Raw genomic sequence first — 20,081 nt, forward strand, 5'->3', positions numbered from 1 at the left:
TCCAGAGTTGCAAAACCATCGAATTTGTTTGTTTATACACCTCAAGGATTAACTAAAAATATTGTACATCCAATAGCATTAAGATAAATTAAGTTTTTGTAAATTAATAAATAAATGTTATAAAAGTTTCATTATAAGATTGTTTATCTTTACTTAAAACAAGTTAAAGTTTGTATTTACGATGCTGTTATTGCCACACTCCACGGATAATATCCCAACCTGTAAACAGTCATTTCATTCACTTAAAATTTTCCGGTGACGCCTAGAAATATCCGTGTCAATAATCATAGACAGTGGCTGCTATTATCCAGTCTACAAATTTCATCCGTTGAGTGTGGTAATAGATGAATCTTTTTAGTTAACACAGCTTCTACATTTCACTTCACTCATACTGTATATGCATACTTACACACACAGTATATACTCACATGCTACCGATCGGTCGAATTTGAATAAGTGTACATGTAATGAAGTTAGATATTAAAATAACTCTTGAATAATAATTTTCATCAAAACAGTCCAGATTGTTACAGCTTATTGAAGAATGTTTGAAATTTTCGAATTAACGACGTGTGTACAGGACAACGTCTGTCGGGTCTGCTAGTATATATATATATATATATATATATATATATATATATATATATATGATAGCCGACGATTAAGAGCAATGTTTACATTTTTTATGAAATTGATTACAACCCTTGAAACCTTATGGAGACGTTTTTATGAGGGGAAAAGTTTAAAAGAACTCTAAACATATCATTAATTTTCATACACAGAAACTTACCGCTTTGTGGGATCGTCCTTGAGTTCTGCAACCACAGAGTCGATGATGTACTGCACTCCAGCTATTTGTATGTTGTTGAAATCTGGACAGATATTGTTATATCATTACACAGGTGTAGCGTAAACATAATTTGCAAATTAAGTTTGCGTCGAATCAGATTAAGATATCCGTAGTATGTTTGAAATATCAATATATTTTGAGTGTTTCAAAAGTTTTAGTATAGAAGTGATCTTAAAGGAGCGACTGCACATTTTATTCTACGTATAATGTATATATTTCTTCGCATTGATTGGAAGTACCTTATTAAAAATATTTTCCATTAAGAGTTCTATTTAATTATTATGACAATAGAAAAAAAATCGATTTTCAAAATTTTTCGAGTTTTTAAAATTATTACCAAGAAGATAGATTTCTATTTAAAAAAAAATCCCTTTAGGCACAGCCTACATGCGTAGGTCGATTTCGAAGTACCTCTTTATATGTAAATGTTTTGGAATCTTCTATAAACTTCTGGAACATTTTAAGAACTTAATGTACGTAACATATTTTTGTTCTCCAATATTAAAAAAATGATAATTTAAATATTTGTCCATTTTCCATTTAGTGAAAATATTACGAATATTTTTAACTTTAAATATCCAGCATTAAATAGTTTACAACACATAATTGCATAGCTTAGAACGAATTTCATATTAAATTCCAAGTAAGGTAATTATTTGTTTTTTTGACCCTCAAACACTATTTTTCATCCCTTTTACTAATAACGTGGTCGTATAATTTTTTTTCTTTTCACCATGGTTTAAGATAATATTAAAATGGTTTACAATAAATTCAAACGAAATTATACAAAGCAATTTTTGAATTTTTTAATAATTTCAACCTATGTGTTTACGGTAAAAATTTATTTATCAAAAACGGTTACAGCCAATGTTTTAGATTAAATTAGGAGTTTATTCAATTAATTAAAACGGATATGATAGTGTATCTATTAAAAAAGTAATAATTATTTTTTTACTTTCAAACCTTGTAATTTCCACCCCTTGCACTAATGGTTGAATAAACAAACAAATTTTAAGAATAGTTTAAGTCAATATTTAGACAGTTAAATATAAATAATAATGTATTCGATAATTGTGCCGCCAACTAGTATTTTTGGCACAATTTAAAATATGAATTTTTTTTCAACTTAAATAATGTTTCCAATCATTCCTCTGCTGCATAAACTTAAACATGTTCCTCCTCCTCCTGTACACTCCCATCCAACCTTTGTCAGACTCGTCTCCCCTAGTTTTCCCAGCCTCTACCATTCAATGACCCAGCAGGGCGATCCCATTATTCCCGGCTTGGCGCACGGACGTCTCATGTAATTTGTCCCCGATCCGTGACGAGAACTGCTATGATCTGCGAACTCTCAGGGCTGGCCAGTTCCTAGACCTCACCTGATGCGAGCACTCCTTGGCATGATCGCGAATCATCTTCGCCAAAGTATAGTCACGCCTACGGTTCCTGTAGACCACCATTTCCACTGGCACCGCAGTTTTAACCCCCCCCCCCCCTTTTCCCAAGTTTTCCTGGGAACACTGCCCCGGGTGTTTGACCGGTCACCAACCCCGGCCAGTGTCGGCCTGTCCCCAAGGCCACGGCCGTAGTACATGAAGTACACACTTATGCCATCTAGCGGCAGTTTGGCGAATCCCTTCCCCTGGAAGTTTGAACGCCCGCGGAACGCCTGTCCTCTGGCATTTACTACAGTAACCAGTACTGAAGTTCCTCCGTAAGCCACCAGAGCGCTTGCTCAGTCCTCCCATAAGCCTCAATGCTGCTACCAGCTGACCCGCGTGAGTCGATCTCTACTTAGTTCAGCCACACCTCGGTAGGTCGCGCTGACATCAGGCAGTACCAACAACTTCGAGGTATCGAAGTCTGCCTTCCTCGACAAGCACTTCGGTAGTTTTCGGAACCTTTCGGTTCAAAAGCCGAGGCGCCCCCCCCCCCCCCCCCCCATCTTTCTTCCGTTAACATCGCTTTTAATTAAGAGTCTCGGCCGCCACAAACGCACTGCGCGCCGCGATTCAGGACTGACTGCATAGAACAAAACGTAATCGGGACGCCTCGGAAGTCATCGTAGATTATTTTTTTTATAATCATGGATCATTCGCGTCGCACTCGCCTGGTCAATCATCGGGCAGACCCTGGAAGACATCATCCTGTTTGGTGAGTTTTTAGCACCACTCCTCCCCCACCCGGCGTTGTAACTATAAGGCATTTTTTGTCTATTCCATCTACTGTCTGTGATTCAGTCCTAAGCATATGTGTTTGGATCTGTTCACAGATAGGGACCAAGTTACAGGGTTCAAGTGCCATAGTACTCGTGCCAGAGTACAAGTGCCAAGCACCGAACACCGGACCTGGGTACTTTGCCAAGGACCAGATCCGTCTACACGGGGCGGATCGCCCAGGGCCTCTGACGTCTCATCAGCTGTCCCACTTCATCAATCAATCTCCGAAACGCCAGCCTTGCATTTATTTTTTTAAACATTTTTCGTACTAGTATCCAGCCACGACGTCCCTTCGACCTGAAATCAAGAACCTCACTAAGACAATTCAACAAGTTATTTGTCACAAACTTTAAGTAAAAATGGTTATGCTACTTACGTTAGTGACCTAATGAGGGCCGGTCCATCCTTGTACCGATTCTTGTGCCCATTCTTGTACTCATTCTTTTACCCATTCTTGTGCCCATTCTTGTACCCATTCTTGTATACATTCTTGTACCCATTCTTGTAATAATGTAATCTCAATTCCATGTTGTATATGCTTTCTGTTAATTAACTCAAAATGATGTAACAAAAATATTTTTGAAAATAACCAAAAGTAAAATAAAAACAGAGAAACTAACGCCTGTACGAAATCATTGTTTTACCTTCTGTAACTAAAAGATCCACTCGTTCCCCTCAGTCATCAGGTAGAGTGACGAGGCGGAACATAATGTACAGGTTAGGAAAGTTTAATTTATTTTACCATTCCAATCCCAGGTTTTTTTCAGTCCCTTGGAATAATGGTTTGTATTATAAAAAAATGTTTAGAAAAATTTTTAGATAAAAATTATAAGATTTACATAATATCCGAACGAATTCGATGTTGTGCCTACGAATGGAGTTATATATATATATATGTGTGTGTGTGTGTGTGTGTGTGTTCTCCAACCATTGTTTGGCCATTAACAACTGAAACTATATATATACACACTAGCTGCAGTACCCGGCTTTGCCCGGGCTGAACACCGGGTGATATATTGTCCGCGAGTTACAGCAAAATGGATAGCGATATGTCCAGTGTGTTGGACATTAAGAAATGACACATAATTACTGTTTGTGTATCTGTGACCTATGATTTTCTGTTTAGCCATGGCGATCGGTTGAAAGGTTTAGAAGTTGATGCGCTACAGCGCCATCTAGCGGCGAGTTACAAAAAAAAATGGATAAAACCTTCTTCATGATAAAAACACTTCGATGTGCCAAATTTCATGGCGATCGGTCAAACGGTGTAAGAGTTTATCGACGTCATACATGCCAACATCCAATTATATATATTCTTATATTTCGAAATTTTAGGGCTTTCACTTTTGCGGAAAGTGGATGTTCAGGACCTCGAATGGTTTGGAACACTCCATCTCGAAAGAAATGATATTTGAAATTCCTGAAATTTTCGAAATTTTGGTGATTTTGAGGACCCTGAATGGCTGGGAAAAAATAAAAATCGAAAGAGAATGATTTTTGAAATTTTCCAAATTTTGGGGCTTTGACCCCTGTGAAGGGGAGGGGGGTGATGTTAAGGACCCCGAATGGCTCGTAAACACTAAAAATCGAAAGAGAATAGGTTTTTGGAAATTTTGGGAAATTTTTAATTATTGGGTCTTTGACTCCTTGTGGGGGGGAGGGTAGTTTGAGGACCCCGAATGGCTTGGAAACACTCCAAATAGTAAAATAGTATTCTTAAATTTAAGAAATTTTTCGAAATTTTGGGGTTTTACATTCCCCCAATCCCCTTACCAAAAATTTGTTGGAGAAGACGTCTTTGGGTAAACGTTCCGCCATCCCCCGGACACTTTAGTTCGTAATGACTTATTTTTAATACAATTTCCTCCAATTTTTCGAAATTTTGTGGCTTTCTCATTTGAGAAAAAGGAGGGGGGGGGGGTGAAGGTTCAGGACCTCGAATGGTTCGGAACACTCCATCTCAAAAGAAATGATATTTAAATTCCTGAAATTTTCGAGATTTTGGGGCTTTGTCCCCAGAGGGGGAGTGGTGATTTTGAGGACCCTGAATAGCAGGGAAACACTAAAAATCGAAAGAGAATGATTTTTTAAATTTTCTAAATTTTGGGGCGTTGACCCCTGTGAAGGGGATGGGGGGTGATGTTGAGGACCCCGAATGGCTCGTAAACACTCCAAATCGAAAGAGAATAGGTTTTAGAAGTTTTAGGAATTTTTTTTATTATTGGGTCTTTGACTCCTTGTGGGGGGAGGGTAGTTTGAGGACCCCGAATGGCTCGGAAACACTCCAAATAGTAAAAAAGTATACTTAAATTTAAGAAATCTTTCGAAATTTTGGGGTTTTGCATTCCCCCCCTCCCTCAAAATTGGGTGGGAAGTCGACTTTGGGTAAAAGTTCCACCATGCCCCGGACACTTAAGTTCGTAATGACTTAATTTTAATACAATTTCCTCCAATTTTTCGAAATTTTGTGCCTTTCACTTTTGTGGAAGGGAGGAGGGGGAGGGTGGAGGTTCAAGACCTCGAATGTTTCGAAGCACTCCATCTCGAAAGAATAGATATTTTAAATTCCTAAAATTATCGAAATTTTGGGGCTTTTTCCTAGAGGGGGGGGGGGGGGGTTCGAGGACCCTGAATGACTCGAAAACACTTAAAATCGAAAGAGAAATATTTTTAAAAAAATTTAAACTTTCGAAATTTTGGGGCTTTAACCACTTGGTAGGGGGGGAGGGTGTGATGTTGAGGACCCCGAATGGCTCGGAAACACTCCAAATCGAAAGAGATATAAAGGAATATAAGAATGTAGGCATTTACTGTACTCCTATCTACCACAATAACAATACGTATTGACAAATAGAAAAACTTATTACCTACCTATGAATAATTTTCTAAATAAATTAATAAATAACTCTATGTTTAAGAATTTACGTACATACATAATATTAAACTTCAAACTATACACACCAAAAAAAAGGATGTTTTTGAAACTATTTTTTATTTGTCATAATGTTTAAAACATTTGTAGGATTTGTTTATATGTAAAACTGTGGTGGCAATATTTCGCTTATCCAAAGGAGTATAGAAATTAATAGAGATATCACTCCCTGTACACACCACAAATCTTTGAATTAAGTAAAAAAAAAAAAAAAAACATAGTCCAAAATGAAATTAAAACATACATAAATTAAATTATCTCACACTCAACCAAACATAATGTTTAATATGAAATAAAGGAAGATGGCAATTACACGTAACTATTCTAATTAATAAATAATATCAACTTTCCTGAAATAGTAAAATTCAAATTTTTCAACAATACCTATATTAAGTAATTGATAAATATTTCTGGTCTTCTGTCTCGGCAGTCCTAAGACTCTTGACGCTCAGCAGATAAATTATAAACAATAAACCGTCCAAACTCCTTGCAAATAAGTAGGTACTGTAAAAAAATTACAATATTGACAAATATAAAATATTAGTAGGCCCTGCCAACTTATGAATAAATTTCGAAGAAATTTATAAGGTTAAGAATTTATATACCTACATAATATTAAACTTCAAACTATCCACACAATAAAAACCTAAGAATGTTAGTGTAACTAATTTTTTTTATTTGTCATAATACCTAAAATACGTATGTTTACAAAATGAAACAAAGTATAAATAATGACCAATTTGACAAAAAAAATTGTACAACTCGAATGACATTGAAAAAACACACGTGAAATTTAAAAGAATTATGAGTGCCCTAGGTAGAGAGAAAAAAATATATATAAAAGAAATTAAATTAAAAAAATGGGTGCGTGTACTTAGGTACGCGCATGAGAAGTTATACTTCTTTGGCATCATTAAAAAATAGTTTTTAATTGCATGCAAAAATATTGCGTGGAGTCCCACCGCGCGGAAGAAGTGAAACTTCGTAATGTGTAAATGAAAATAGGAAGGGGTAGAAATTGATTTTTAGTGAAATCATATTGTATCAAATCAAACTAAAAAAAATAAAGGAAATAAATTTGTAACGATTCATAGATTGATCTTCAGAGAGAGAGAGAGAGAGAGAGAGAGACCTATTGAATGTCTATAAAACTTACTTTTTTATGAGAGCAGATTTTCGTAAAATAAATCATGAAATCATTCAACGATAAAAGATGTTTATTTAATTAAGCGGACGGGTTCGCCCGAAGGAGAAAATTGACGCGGCAAGACCTCGTGGACATAGAGAAATGACACACACTCACTATTTATGTCTTTATGAAACATGATTTTTTTGTGCAATTTAAAATGTAATATATAAAAACGGTATTGAAAATTGAAACAAATATGGCGACACTACAAACTGTCAAGATCTTTATTTTTTTCTTACTCTCAACTTAGTTCCTTACAATAGAAAAACGTAACGTAATGGCTTGAAAGCTATTGCACGGCAGGCATAGAGGAATGACACTAACAGTTTGTACATCTATGACACACATTACATAAAATTAAGATATATTTTTTTTAACCCTTTTAAAGATTATTTTTTTTAGACAAAAGATAGCCTATGTCCATCCCCAGGATATAATCTATCTCCTTGCCAAATTTCATTACGATCCGTTCAGCCGTTCAGCCGGGAAAAGGTAACAAACAGACAGACAGACAGAGTTACTTTCGCATTTATAATATTAAGTATTGAAGTATTGATATATATATATATATATATATATATATATATATATATATATATATATATATATGTAAAACAATTTTTAATGTTATGTTCACATATTTCCTATCTTTTAAATGACACACCAACCTGATTTAATAAAATTTCTAAATGAAACTGAAATGGAACTGACGTATTAACTATGATTTGATGTTGTTGGAAGATTTATATATGCTGTACTAGGTTAATTGCTTAAACCTACAGGATGAAGAATAGATTCAATACCCAAAGCTATTGTATTGAATGTTGTGTAATAATGTTTACCTTCGGCCCAACGTGCAATCATTTTAACATCACTTTTTTGTGAGCAGTTCTTTTTTATTAAAATTCTTATAGTAATATTTTGCATGCACTCTCCAAGCCTTAATTCTGAGACATTTATTTTAATCGAACACAAATCCTATTTTAGCATACTTCTTTACTTCAATGGTCAAGAAAATGAAATAACGACCCCCGCTCAGTAGGTAATTATAGTATGTATGGGGACAGGGGTGGGGGGTGGGGGAGCCGGGGAGCCACGGCGGCCATCTTGGATTACGTCACTTCCGGCGGCCATCTTGGATTACATCACTTCCGGCGGCCATCTTGTATTTGACCTTGACATTTGAATTGGAGGCCATTTTGTTTTTCTAGAACATTACTCCATTTTGTTTTCTAGATCATTCCGCCATTTTGAGTTTCGTCCGCCATCTTGAAAATCTTTATTTATTATCCGACTTTAATGAAAAAAATTGCAAATTTATAAAAAATTAAATAATAAAAATTTTAAAATAAAATTTAAAAAATATTTTATTTAAAAAAATTTTAATTAAAAAAACCTACGGATCGAACACCCCACTCCTCTACATTATGAATACACAATCTAGCACCCCACTCCTCTGTTACAATGACATCGTCATCGAACACCCCACTCATAACTGTTACGATTTTTCGTTACACCGCATTCTTTAAAATAATTTATTATTAAAATAAAAAATATATACCATTGTTGTCTGCTGGAGGCAGCCATCTTGTTAATGAGAGTCCGACATCGGATGAAATCAAGATGTCGTCATAACCATCCTAAAGTACCTCAGTGTATGTATGTTTACGGTCGAGTTTCTAACCCGTGACAGAGCTAATATGAGCCTTATAGACAAAAAATCTTCAATTTTTTTCCTGAAGTCATAATATTTATAATAATATACATTATTATATATTAAATTAACCAGCTCATCGTTGCGAATGCTAATAATTTTACAGAAATAAATTTAATATAAAATAAATTAAATTTTATGGAAGACAAATGTATACCACCATAGTATCTCATTCAGGACCAGAATTTTTTTCATAGTCCTATCATACATGCAAACATACTAAATAAATTAATGTTTGTGTATTCGTGTTTAAAACTGCATGGAAGCAGATATTTAGGTGTTTGTGTATAATATCATTTCTTAGAGTTCGTGTTTGCGTTCTCGTATTTAAAAGCTGCATGGAAGCAGATATCTTAGGTGTTTGTGTCTAATTACATGATCATTTTACGATATCAAATTAAGTATAAGTACCTTGAGGAATATAGGGCATGAATTAAAAAAAAGCGATATGTAGGTAAAATTATATTTACTGAATTAAAGAAATATATTGTACAAAACAAAATCCTCAAGGAGAGAAAAATATACTAGTCAAACGAAGCTATAAAAAAAAACAGAAACTATTCAACAAAAAACGAAAAACTATACACGACAAAACAGAAACTATATACAAAAACGAAAACTGTTTACAACAAAAAGACTGGAACTATACAACAGATAATTCATCTCCAACATAGCCGTGGGGAACCGTATGGATTCCATCCTCACATATTCGGCGCTTATCATCCTCCCACGTTATGGCCAGCTTATTTGTGCTCTCACTATAGAGCACGTGCTGCTTCGAGCGTATGGCCCTAACTGCTACCCGTCGTGTGTGGTGATCATGCAGGGCATCCAGGTAGTCACTGAATGTTATGCGGTTTTTGACCACGCACCGCTGGATACCCTTGGCCTTCTTCTCAACTTTGTCACCACACTTGTATGCATACAGTTTGGCCCGCAGACCGACAAACTCACTCATCACTTTCCCCCCACACTCAGCCTTAAACTTTCCGACAACCTTTTTGTTGATGGGGGAGAAGCAAGGGTGGTCGGAAGGGTAGCAGCTGGTGTCGAACTTCTCCATGAGTGTAGGGTCGGCTTTGAGGTCATGGTAGAAATCATCGGTTTGTATCTCGTATACGAAACTATCGGTGTCCATGTATGCCAGATGAATGTTTTCTGAATATCTGGGTTTCATTGTGCTGTAATGGAAGTCGTACATGAGTGTTTTTGAGAGATCAAGTACTGCGAGTCCGGCATAGATTGGCTTATCGAAAATTATGGTCTCATGGTTCAGGTGGACTAGAGTCAAGTTCGGTTCATACATTGTGCGGTCCTTGAAGGATGGACGACACACCAGTTTCTTGAACCGCTTCTCGGAACATACCAACTCCATTTTGAGCCTCCGCCTCTTGTTCTCCATCAGTTTCCCGAAAGTACTGTTTACAGCGAGCTTAAAGAACTCCTTCTCGAATTCGTTGGCTGCAGCCTTGCGCTTATTGGTGTTGAGCTTAATGTATGGCTCCAACCACGCCGACTGCTCAAACTGGAGGACTCTGTGTACCTTAGTAACTATCAACCCATGTGATACTGCTTGCTGGAGGTTTCTGTAGTGTACAATGTTATGTTCCTTAATTTCTAGTGTTGTCATGAGCTTTGATTGTTTGGAGCCAGGCGGACATTGATTGATGGGGAGAAACGGAAGGTCTTTGTGACTTTCGTGGAGTTCAGTAGGGTACTTAACGTCACATTCGATAATGTACCCGATAGGAGAATTTTCTGGAATAGTCATGACATCAATAGATGTGTCTGACCATTTGAAATGTCGAATTGGTAGCGGCAGCGACATCGCCCACCCGTATAAATTATTTGCATCAATGTACTGTAGATATGTGGATGGCTTGGACACATCATGTGTCTCAGGAATGTATTTGTTGTTACCCACACAATGACGTTTGATGCTTTGCGCTGCACCCCCAAGAATACCTGTTTCCACAAACATGTACATATCGTAATCTGTCAGAAGCTCGAGTTGTACTCCTGTAGTGCGAAGCATCGCATCGAAAGCGAACCCAGGACAGGAAATGTAGTATGACGGGTCTAGACTGTACGTCTCCAAGCAAAGACTGCGAAAATTCTCGAATACGTCCGCCAAAATCAGGCCATCCGTCTTTAGGTACAAGTCAGCGTACTCCCCCAAAGTAGCACACTGAAACTTGTCCCAGACATTTTGTGCGTGAGAGTAATCCGCCTTGGAAATACCAGAATCAGTCAGAATATTAAAGAACTCATCGATAGATGGAAGACTAGTATCGTCTAGTCGAGCAAAAGAATCAACGAAGTCGTAGGGGAAGACTCCCTTGCGAGTAACCAACTCCAACTCATCAGGAGCGAAAAACTCAGCAGTACTGACAAACTTGTCTGCAGGCAAAAACTCAGCGAGCGAAGCAAGACCCCGACTCATGAAACGGAACGTATCGACAAACTGAATGCTGAACTTATCATGCAACTTCTTAGAAAAAGTTATCAACTTCTCTTCCGAATTAGGAATGATGAAGATGTCTTTAGTGTCGTACCCCAACTTCCTGATAATGAAGTTCTGGTCGTACGCCAGGTTGTGGAAGAACACAATCATCTTTTTCGGTCTGCGCCTGAGAAGGTTGCAGTCATTACATGCAGGTCCAATAAATTCGCCGGTGAAGTGATTATGATCACGAACTTTCTTTACGACCCCTCGAAACTTTCCTCCACAGTAGCAACAACACCTTGCTTGCAGAAAAGCAGTGTTTTGTGCATGTGTGAGCGGAGTCATAAGAACAGACGTAGAAAATATTTTCTGTACGTCATGTCCAATCTCCACAATGCGGGATATGAATTTATCTTCTGCATCACAACCGCGATACACTTAAGGCTGTGAAGTAAGTGAAGAAGTGAGGTGTACTTGAATCACGGAGTAATCTGCTTTCACGTAAATGCAGTAGCTGTACACTTTATGCTTTTGATACTGCAGCATGTATGCTTCATCAGGATTCGGGTGACACATATGGATTTTCTCCAGAATAGCTTCAAAGTCGCAATATACCACGATGGGCATCTTATCACTGTGATGGAAGTTTTTGAACTTCAAAACAGGAGGCAAACCATTTTCATAAACCTGGAGCATTTCCATCCTAACAGCAGCATGCTGTTTACAGAGCTCACTGTGTTTTTCCAAACACTGAAGACCAGTGAGCCCGCTAACCCTATCCTGATCATCATAATGCTTGAAGCATCTTTTGCAAACATGAATAGCCTCAGTGTGTGTAGTGATTTGGGACCGAACCAGAGCAGAAAAATTATTGATGTAGGCGAAATGGGACGAATTGTCATTGACCAAGAGCAGAAGATCGAAATGATGTTCTTTTTCTTCAGGAGCGACTCGTGCAGGAACAACATTCAGATTCTCGTCGATACTGTAAATGTTGATGGAGACTCCGTGGTTTTGTTTTTCAAACAGCGGTATTTGCTTGATTGGAGTAGGGGAGTCAATGTTGTTGAAGTTGAACTTCCCCTCCAAGTCATGGTAGCGCTGGTTGACACGTTCAGGATGCTCACCTTCCACGTACTTGACAAGAATTGACCACTTGAAGCACATGTGGTCTTCGAGGTTTTGCGGATTGATCACTGCGTATTTGTCTTTGATGGAAGTAGGTAATTCGATGTAGGAGCTGGCACGGAGTGGATCGAGCTTGTTTATTCGGAGTTGAAGTCACTTAAAGGCCGACAAAGTCCATCCGGACCCCTTACCCATGTAATATTTCTCCTCCTTGCATATCTTGGAGATGGACTCGGTAACTGCCTCCTCCACCTCATGAACTGCGTAGAGGGGAACATTCATGGTTTTGAAGGCCCTCTTGTCTTCATTGGCATCTACGGGTTTTTCGTAGTCGCACTCAAGTACAACATTAAACTTCAGTGGTCCATTCTCTTCAATCTCCTCAACAAGTTGGCTTATTATTTTTGCCTTGATGGAGTCCAGGTACGTACAAATGTCCTTGGCAGAACTTGACGTGTTTACAGAAACGTAAGTCTTCAAGTTGCCCTTGAATCCCACTTCGGCGGTGATGAAGCCATGGGTATTGGCCAAACCCGCGCCGGTCACCACCTTTGTTCGGCTGGTCGATGGTTTAGGCAGTACTGCTGGCTTAACTGCTGCCATCCTCTGCTTCTTTGTTGGAGGCGGAGCAGGCCCCTTGCACACCTTAATGTGGACATTCAATTTGTCAGCCCTGGCGAACTCTTTAGCACAGTTCGGGCAGGAATGTGCTATGCGGTTAGGGTTAAGACCGCAAGCCGACTTCTCATGTAGTCTGGCGACATCAGCACGGGTGAAGGCCTTATAGCAGAAGCTACACCAGGTGCCTGATGTCGTGGCGACAGCACCAGTACATGTTGACAGGTGCTGCTGCATCTTGTCGCTGCGTGCGACCATCTTACCACATAGGTGGCACTGCTGGTAGTCACGATGCTGGTTCTCGGCACACTGTCGCTCGTGCTGGTAGCGGTTCTTAGCTGCCGTGAAGGTAGCAGGGCAGAAACGACATTTCTGCGCGGTAAATGCCATCTCGACAATCGGTAGTCCGGTCTCAACGTACAGAACACGCGAAGGAAGCTCGACGTACGGAGAACTATAAAAAAAGAATTAAGAATACAATGTAGCTAGATGTTACATGGAAACAAACATATCCTCAAAACTCTAGCCCCAAGCTTACTAACCTAAACTGATAGCAATGTAACTAAATAAAAAAGTTGCAAACATAACCTCAAAACTCCAGCCCTCAAGCTTACTAACCTAAACTGTTAGCAATGTTACTAAATAAAAAAAAGTTACAAACATAACCTCAAAGCTACTCCTTCATTCATGTACAATCCTAAAAATGGTAGAATATTTAAAGTACTGATAAAAGTCAAAGCTGAAAAATATTCAATGTTAACTAAAAATGATTGATTACATAACCTCAAAACTACTCTAATGCACAACCCAAAAATTCTAGAATTTTAAAGTACTGTTAAAAGTTTAAGCTAAACAATTCCTGGTTACCCACACATAAGTGTACAGAGAAAAAACTAGTTAGCTGATAACCTACGAAAAAGCTGAGAAACATTCAATGTTAACGAAACATGTAGCATACCTCAGAAAACGATGAAGTGGAGCTGTAGAACACTAAGTAGCGTTGGCGGTATAAATCGTGGTAGCAGCGAAACTCACACACGAACTAGCTCACTCGAACTCCAAGAACACAATGAAGCTCCGACAGCTAATCCCGGCCTTTTATAGTCGCGGACCTGCTTGTTCTTGGAAAAACCATTAGGAACATAGTATTTTTACCGAACATACCAATAGGAATATAGTATGTGGAGGGGAAGTACCATTGTCTTCGGAAAAACCCAACATGACTCATGTGCAGGTTGTAGCAGGTCTGTGAGGGGTGGGAGGTAGAAATGTAGGTAATAACTTAACATAGGAAACCACTCTCGGGTAAAACCACTAATGACCTAGGTGATTAGAGATTAGGTCGCGAGGCACTTCATGCATCGTGACTCATCACTCAGGAATGTCGTCTCGCAGTGCCGAGGGGACCCGAACAATAGACTTGACGGTGCATGTCACAACAGATCCATTAGTCGCCCGACTTTGTGGCGCCATGAGGCGCTCAGGTAGCAGTCATGGTCTACCGCAACAGACTCGTTAAAGTGTCATTACGAAGCACTCAAGCTGAGTTCGAGGAACATACAGCTAAATATTCATTATAGATATGTAAGGAAATAAATAAAAAATAAATCGGGTAAGTTTAATACATTTATTAAAAGTAAGAACACATTACAAAACTAAAACATTAAAAATTTATTCTACATTTATTATGACCAACATTCGTTTAAAAATTTTTAGAATTTCATTGCGAACAATCAGTTCAACATCCACAGAATAACACATTTTGCTGATGTTCCAGGAACAAACACTTTTCACAACCATTTAAGGAAACTTTCCTTAAGCTATCTTTTCATTGGTCAAATAAAACATCTCCCACTCTTCCCCTCATAGAATGATGCTGCTTCACCATCATGCTAAAATTCTGTAAGACCAAAAAATATATACTTCCCTTAAACCTTATGGTAGAAATTTCATCCTAGGATGCTACTACTGCATCTAGAAATTCAAATAATTATATTACCTCATACAGGTTTTATTTACATGTTAGACTTAACCATCCTACCACACACACGCACACACTTACACACACATGCGTGCGCATGCATACACTGAGATGAAATACATACTTGCCCACATAATGTACTTTTATTTACAAAGGCAACATATTAAAACACATAATATTTAAATTTTGTGTAGATTGGATGGTACCAGAAACCATACTGCAAAACGAGCGGACAACACTTGAGTCTTTACTATGATTGGGCTGACGGATTGCCTCTGAACGCCCTTGTTACCTTCAACGACTCAGAATTAATACTTTCATCCATCAAAAAAAACAACAGTTTTACTAAGCAAAAATACACCCCACACCCCTCAAAAAATTGTTATTACACAAGGCATTATTTTCATGGCAGGAGACCGCACATACGAAGTGCGCAGCTTCAGGTTAGAAATATTGATTGAAATAACTGCTAAAGATGCTAATTTGTTTATGAAAAAACTGCACATGAAATACAGACACTTAGTTATTTACATACACATACATACATACACCCTGCATGGCTTCAGAAGGAAGTACGATATTTTGAAAACCATTCAAGACTTACATCTGTTTATGAAAATGAGCTAAAAATTAAAATTTGTCAAAGTTAATTTTAGAGATGAAACATCATGTGCAAGTCCTTGCATGCGAGAACATTTTATTATGTAATTATCTTCATTTCTCCCAAACCATAGGTCTGATGTCTGGATACCACACAAATCTCATACTTAACATATGCACTATGAGATGACTGCACGCCAGTCCAAGCCCCCTGCGCTTAGAGACAAAACTGCACTAGAAGCGTTAGCAAGCATTGCAATTATCTCGCTTCACTAACGCAAATTCACCTCTGACTAGGTGGACCTCCTGAAACAGTAAACATAGGACAGTGAAACACATTAAAATAATGCATTTCAAAATAATTGAATAATATAAAACACTGCATATTTCTCTAAAATCACCACGCAACTGACAGCCCTTTAAATCACAATTCTGCGAATGCTATCACAGAATGCTATATTTAGAAAGAAAGGATCATTCATTCCTTCATTATGGAACACAGTAATACATCACATGAAGAGAAACAAAAAAGTAACACACTTCGTTCTTAGACTCGTGCCGCCTCCTTGACAGAGACAAAAGATTTTACACATAAAATAGTATATATTTCTTTTCCAGCGATGAAGCTGTACTAATATCACCTTGACAAGCTTAGATTATCTAGGGAGAGACAAAGTAAATTAATTAACAAAAAAAAAGTCGACTAAAATCATTTACAAACAATATACTTAATATTTCTTCGATTACATATTTTTCTCAATTTAATAAATGAGTGAACACAAAAATTTGCTTAAATCACTATTTATCAATTTTAAACTCTCATGTACATCAGGAAAAAATATATAGTATCAGACATTATTAGTTGTAATGTAAAAAATACAAAACAGTTTCTTTGTGGGATTTGGAATGCTCACTCACGATCGAAAAAAGGAGGTGCTTTGTTGTAACTCAAGGGGAGGGGGAAACCATCTTGAAAGTTGTCGTTTCTCATATATTTGGATATATAGTAATCAAGCAAGTAATAACATTTGGTGGTATAATCTCTGGCTGATTAAAGTTTATTTGTTAACATGAATTCACAAATTAAACGAATCTCTGAGTACATTTGCTTATCTTTTATAGAAAAAAAATGCACAGATTGATTGTATTATCATGAATAACCAGGAGCACACTAAAAAAAACCAACGAAATTCTCGCCAATAATAACCAACAGCACACGAACAATAGAAAAAAAAATATTTTCTCAGTAATAACATGCAGCATGCGGAGAAAATCACCAAAATATTGTCAAGAATATCCATCAGTACATGTAGAATACCAATAAAGTCTTGACATGAAAAAGGCTGAAGTGCACGGAGAAAATCATCAAATTCTTGTCAGATAAAAAAAGCAGAAGTACATGGAAAAAAAAAACAACAAAATTCTAACACAGTAAAGTTGAAGCACACGTAGAAATCTATCGAAATTTTATGTGAAAAAATAGGAGCACTCAGAGAAAATCATCAGGGAGAAGATGTCGTTTAAAAACATCATAAATTACCAATGTTGCTTAAGCGACATGAGAGTTCTAGAACAAGCTGACTTGTGCCAGAACTCTCATGTTGCTTAATCAAAGAGTTCACAAGCTAACTTGTGCTAGAACTCTCATGTTGCTTAAGCAAAGAGTTCACAAACTGACTTGTGCTAGAACTCTCATGTCGCTTAAGCAACATTGATAATTTATGATGTTTTTAAACGACATCTTCTCCCTGATGATTTTCTCTGAGTGCTCCTATTTTTTCACATAAAATTTCGATAGATTTCTACGTGTGCTTCAACTTTACTGTGTTAGAATTTTGTTTTTTTTTTTTTTTCATGTACTTCTGCTTTTTTTACCTCACAAGAATTTGATGATTTTCTCCGTGCACTTCAGCCTTTTTCATGTCAAGACTTTATTGGTATTCTACATGTACTGATGGATATTCTTGACAATATTTTGGTGATTTTCTCCGCATGCTGTATGTTATTACTGAGAAAATATTTTTTTTCTATTGTTCGTGTGCTGTTGGTTATTATTGGCGAGAATTTCGTTGGTTTTTTTTAGTGTGCTCCTGGTTATTCATGATAATACAATCAATCTGTGCATTTTTTTTCTATAAAAGATAAGCAAATGTACTCAGAGATTCGTTTAATTTGTGAATTCATGTTAACAAATAAACTTTAATCAGCCAGAGATTATACCACCAAATGTTATTACTTGCTTGATTACTATATATCCAAATATATGAGAAACGACAACTTTCAAGATGGTTTCCCCCTCCCCTTGAGTTACAGCGAAGCACCTCCTTTTTTCGATCGTGAGTGAGCATTCCACATCCCACAAAGAAACTGTTTTGAATTTTTTACATTACAACTAATAATGTCTGATACTATATATTTTTTCCTGATGTACATGAGAGTTTAAAATTGATAAATAGTGATTTAAGCAAATTTTTGTGTTCACTCATTTATTAAATTGAGAAAAATATGTAATCGAAGAAATATTAAGTATATTGTTTGTAAATGATTTTAGTCGACTTTTTTTTTTGTTAATTAATTTACTTTGTCTCTCCCTAGATAATCTAAGTTTTTCAAGGTGATATTAGTACAGCTTCATCGCTGGAAAAGAAATATATACTATTTTATGTGTAAAATCTTTTCTCTCTGTCAAGGAGGCGGCACGAGTCTAAGAACGAAGTGTGTTACTTTTTTGTTTCTCTTCATGTGATGTATTACTGTGTTCCATAATGAAGGAATGAATGATCCTTTCTTTCTAAATATAGCATTCTGTGATAGCATTCGCAGAATTGTGATTTAAAGGGCTGTCAGTTGCGTGGTGATTTTAGAGAAATATGCAGTGTTTTATATTATTCAATTATTTTGAAATGCATTATTTTAATGTGTTTCACTGTCCTATGTTTACTGTTTCAGGAGGTCCACCTAGTCAGAGGTGAATTTGCGTTAGTGAAGCGAGATAATTGCAATGCTTGCTAACGCTTCTAGTGCAGTTTTGTCTCTAAGCGCAGGGGGCTTGGACTGGCGTGCAGTCATCTCATAGTGCATATGTTAAGTATGAGATTTGTGTGGTATCCAGACATCAGACCTATGGTTTGGGAGAAATGAAGATAATTACATAATAAAATGTTCTCGCATGGAAGGACTTGCACATGATGTTTCATCTCTAAAATTAACTTTGACAAATTTTAATTTTTAGCTCCTTTTCATAAACAGATGTAAGTCTTGAGTGGTTTTCAAAATATCGTACTTCCTTCTGAAGCCATGCAGGGTGTATGTATGTATGTGTATGTAAATAACTAAGTGTCTGTATTTCATGTGCAGTTTTTTCATAAACAAATTAGCATCTTTAGCAGTTATTTCAATCAATATGTCTAACCTGAAGCTGCGCACTTCGTATGTGCGGTCTCCTGCCATGAAAATAATGCCTTGTGTAATAACAATTTTTTGAGGGGTGTGGGGTGTATGTTTGCTTAGTAAAACTGTTGTTGTTTTTTGATGGATGAAAGTATTAATTCTGAGTCATTGAAGGTAACAAGGGCGTTCAGAGGCAATCCGTCAGCCCAATCATAGTAAAGACTCAAGTGTTGTCCGCTCGTTTTGCAGTATGGTTTCTGGTACCATCCAATCTACACAAAATTTAAATATTATGTGTTTTAATATGTTGCCTTTGTAAATAAAAGTACATTATGTGGGCAAGTATGTATTTCATCTCAGTGTATGCATGCGCACGCATGTGTGTGTAAGTGTGTGCGTGTGTGTGGTAGGATGGTTAAGTCTAACATGTAAATAAAACCTGTATGAGGTAATATAATTATTTGAATTTCTAGATGCAGTAGTAGCATCCTAGGATGAAATTTCTACCATAAGGTTTAAGGGAAGTATATATTTTTTGGTCTTACAGAATTTTAGCATGATGGTGAAGCAGCATCATTCTATGAGGGGAAGAGTGGGAGATGTTTTATTTGACCAATGAAAAGATAGCTTAAGGAAAGTTTCCTTAAATGGTTGTGAAAAGTGTTTGTTCCTGGAACATCAGCAAAATGTGTTATTCTGTGGATGTTGAACTGATTGTTCGCAATGAAATTCTAAAAATTTTTAAACGAATGTTGGTCATAATAAATGTAGAATAAATTTTTAATGTTTTAGTTTTGTAATGTGTTCTTACTTTTAATAAATGTATTAAACTTACCCGATTTATTTTTTATTTATTTCCTTACATATCTATAATGAATATTTAGCTGTATGTTCCTCGAACTCAGCTTGAGTGCTTCGTAATGACACTTTAACGAGTCTGTTGCGGTAGACCATGACTGCTACCTGAGCGCCTCATGGCGCCACAAAGTCGGGCGACTAATGGATCTGTTGTGA

The 20,081-nt window shown here is 37.0% G+C and overlaps 1 protein-coding gene across 1 annotated transcript in view; it reads right to left on the reverse strand.

The window, feature by feature from the left end:
* Positions 1-20,081, reverse strand: part of LOC134537422 (lysosomal alpha-mannosidase-like) — a 173,888-nt gene that overhangs the window by 119,205 nt on the left and 34,602 nt on the right. Inside the window, exon 3 of the mRNA XM_063377833.1 lies at positions 791-872. Coding sequence (XP_063233903.1) covers positions 791-872 — 82 coding nt within the window. The remainder of the gene's footprint in view (positions 1-790; positions 873-20,081) is intronic.

Source organism: Bacillus rossius, chromosome 1 (genome assembly GCF_032445375.1).
Source record: "Bacillus rossius redtenbacheri isolate Brsri chromosome 1, Brsri_v3, whole genome shotgun sequence".
NCBI lineage: Eukaryota > Metazoa > Arthropoda > Insecta > Phasmatodea > Bacillidae > Bacillus > Bacillus rossius.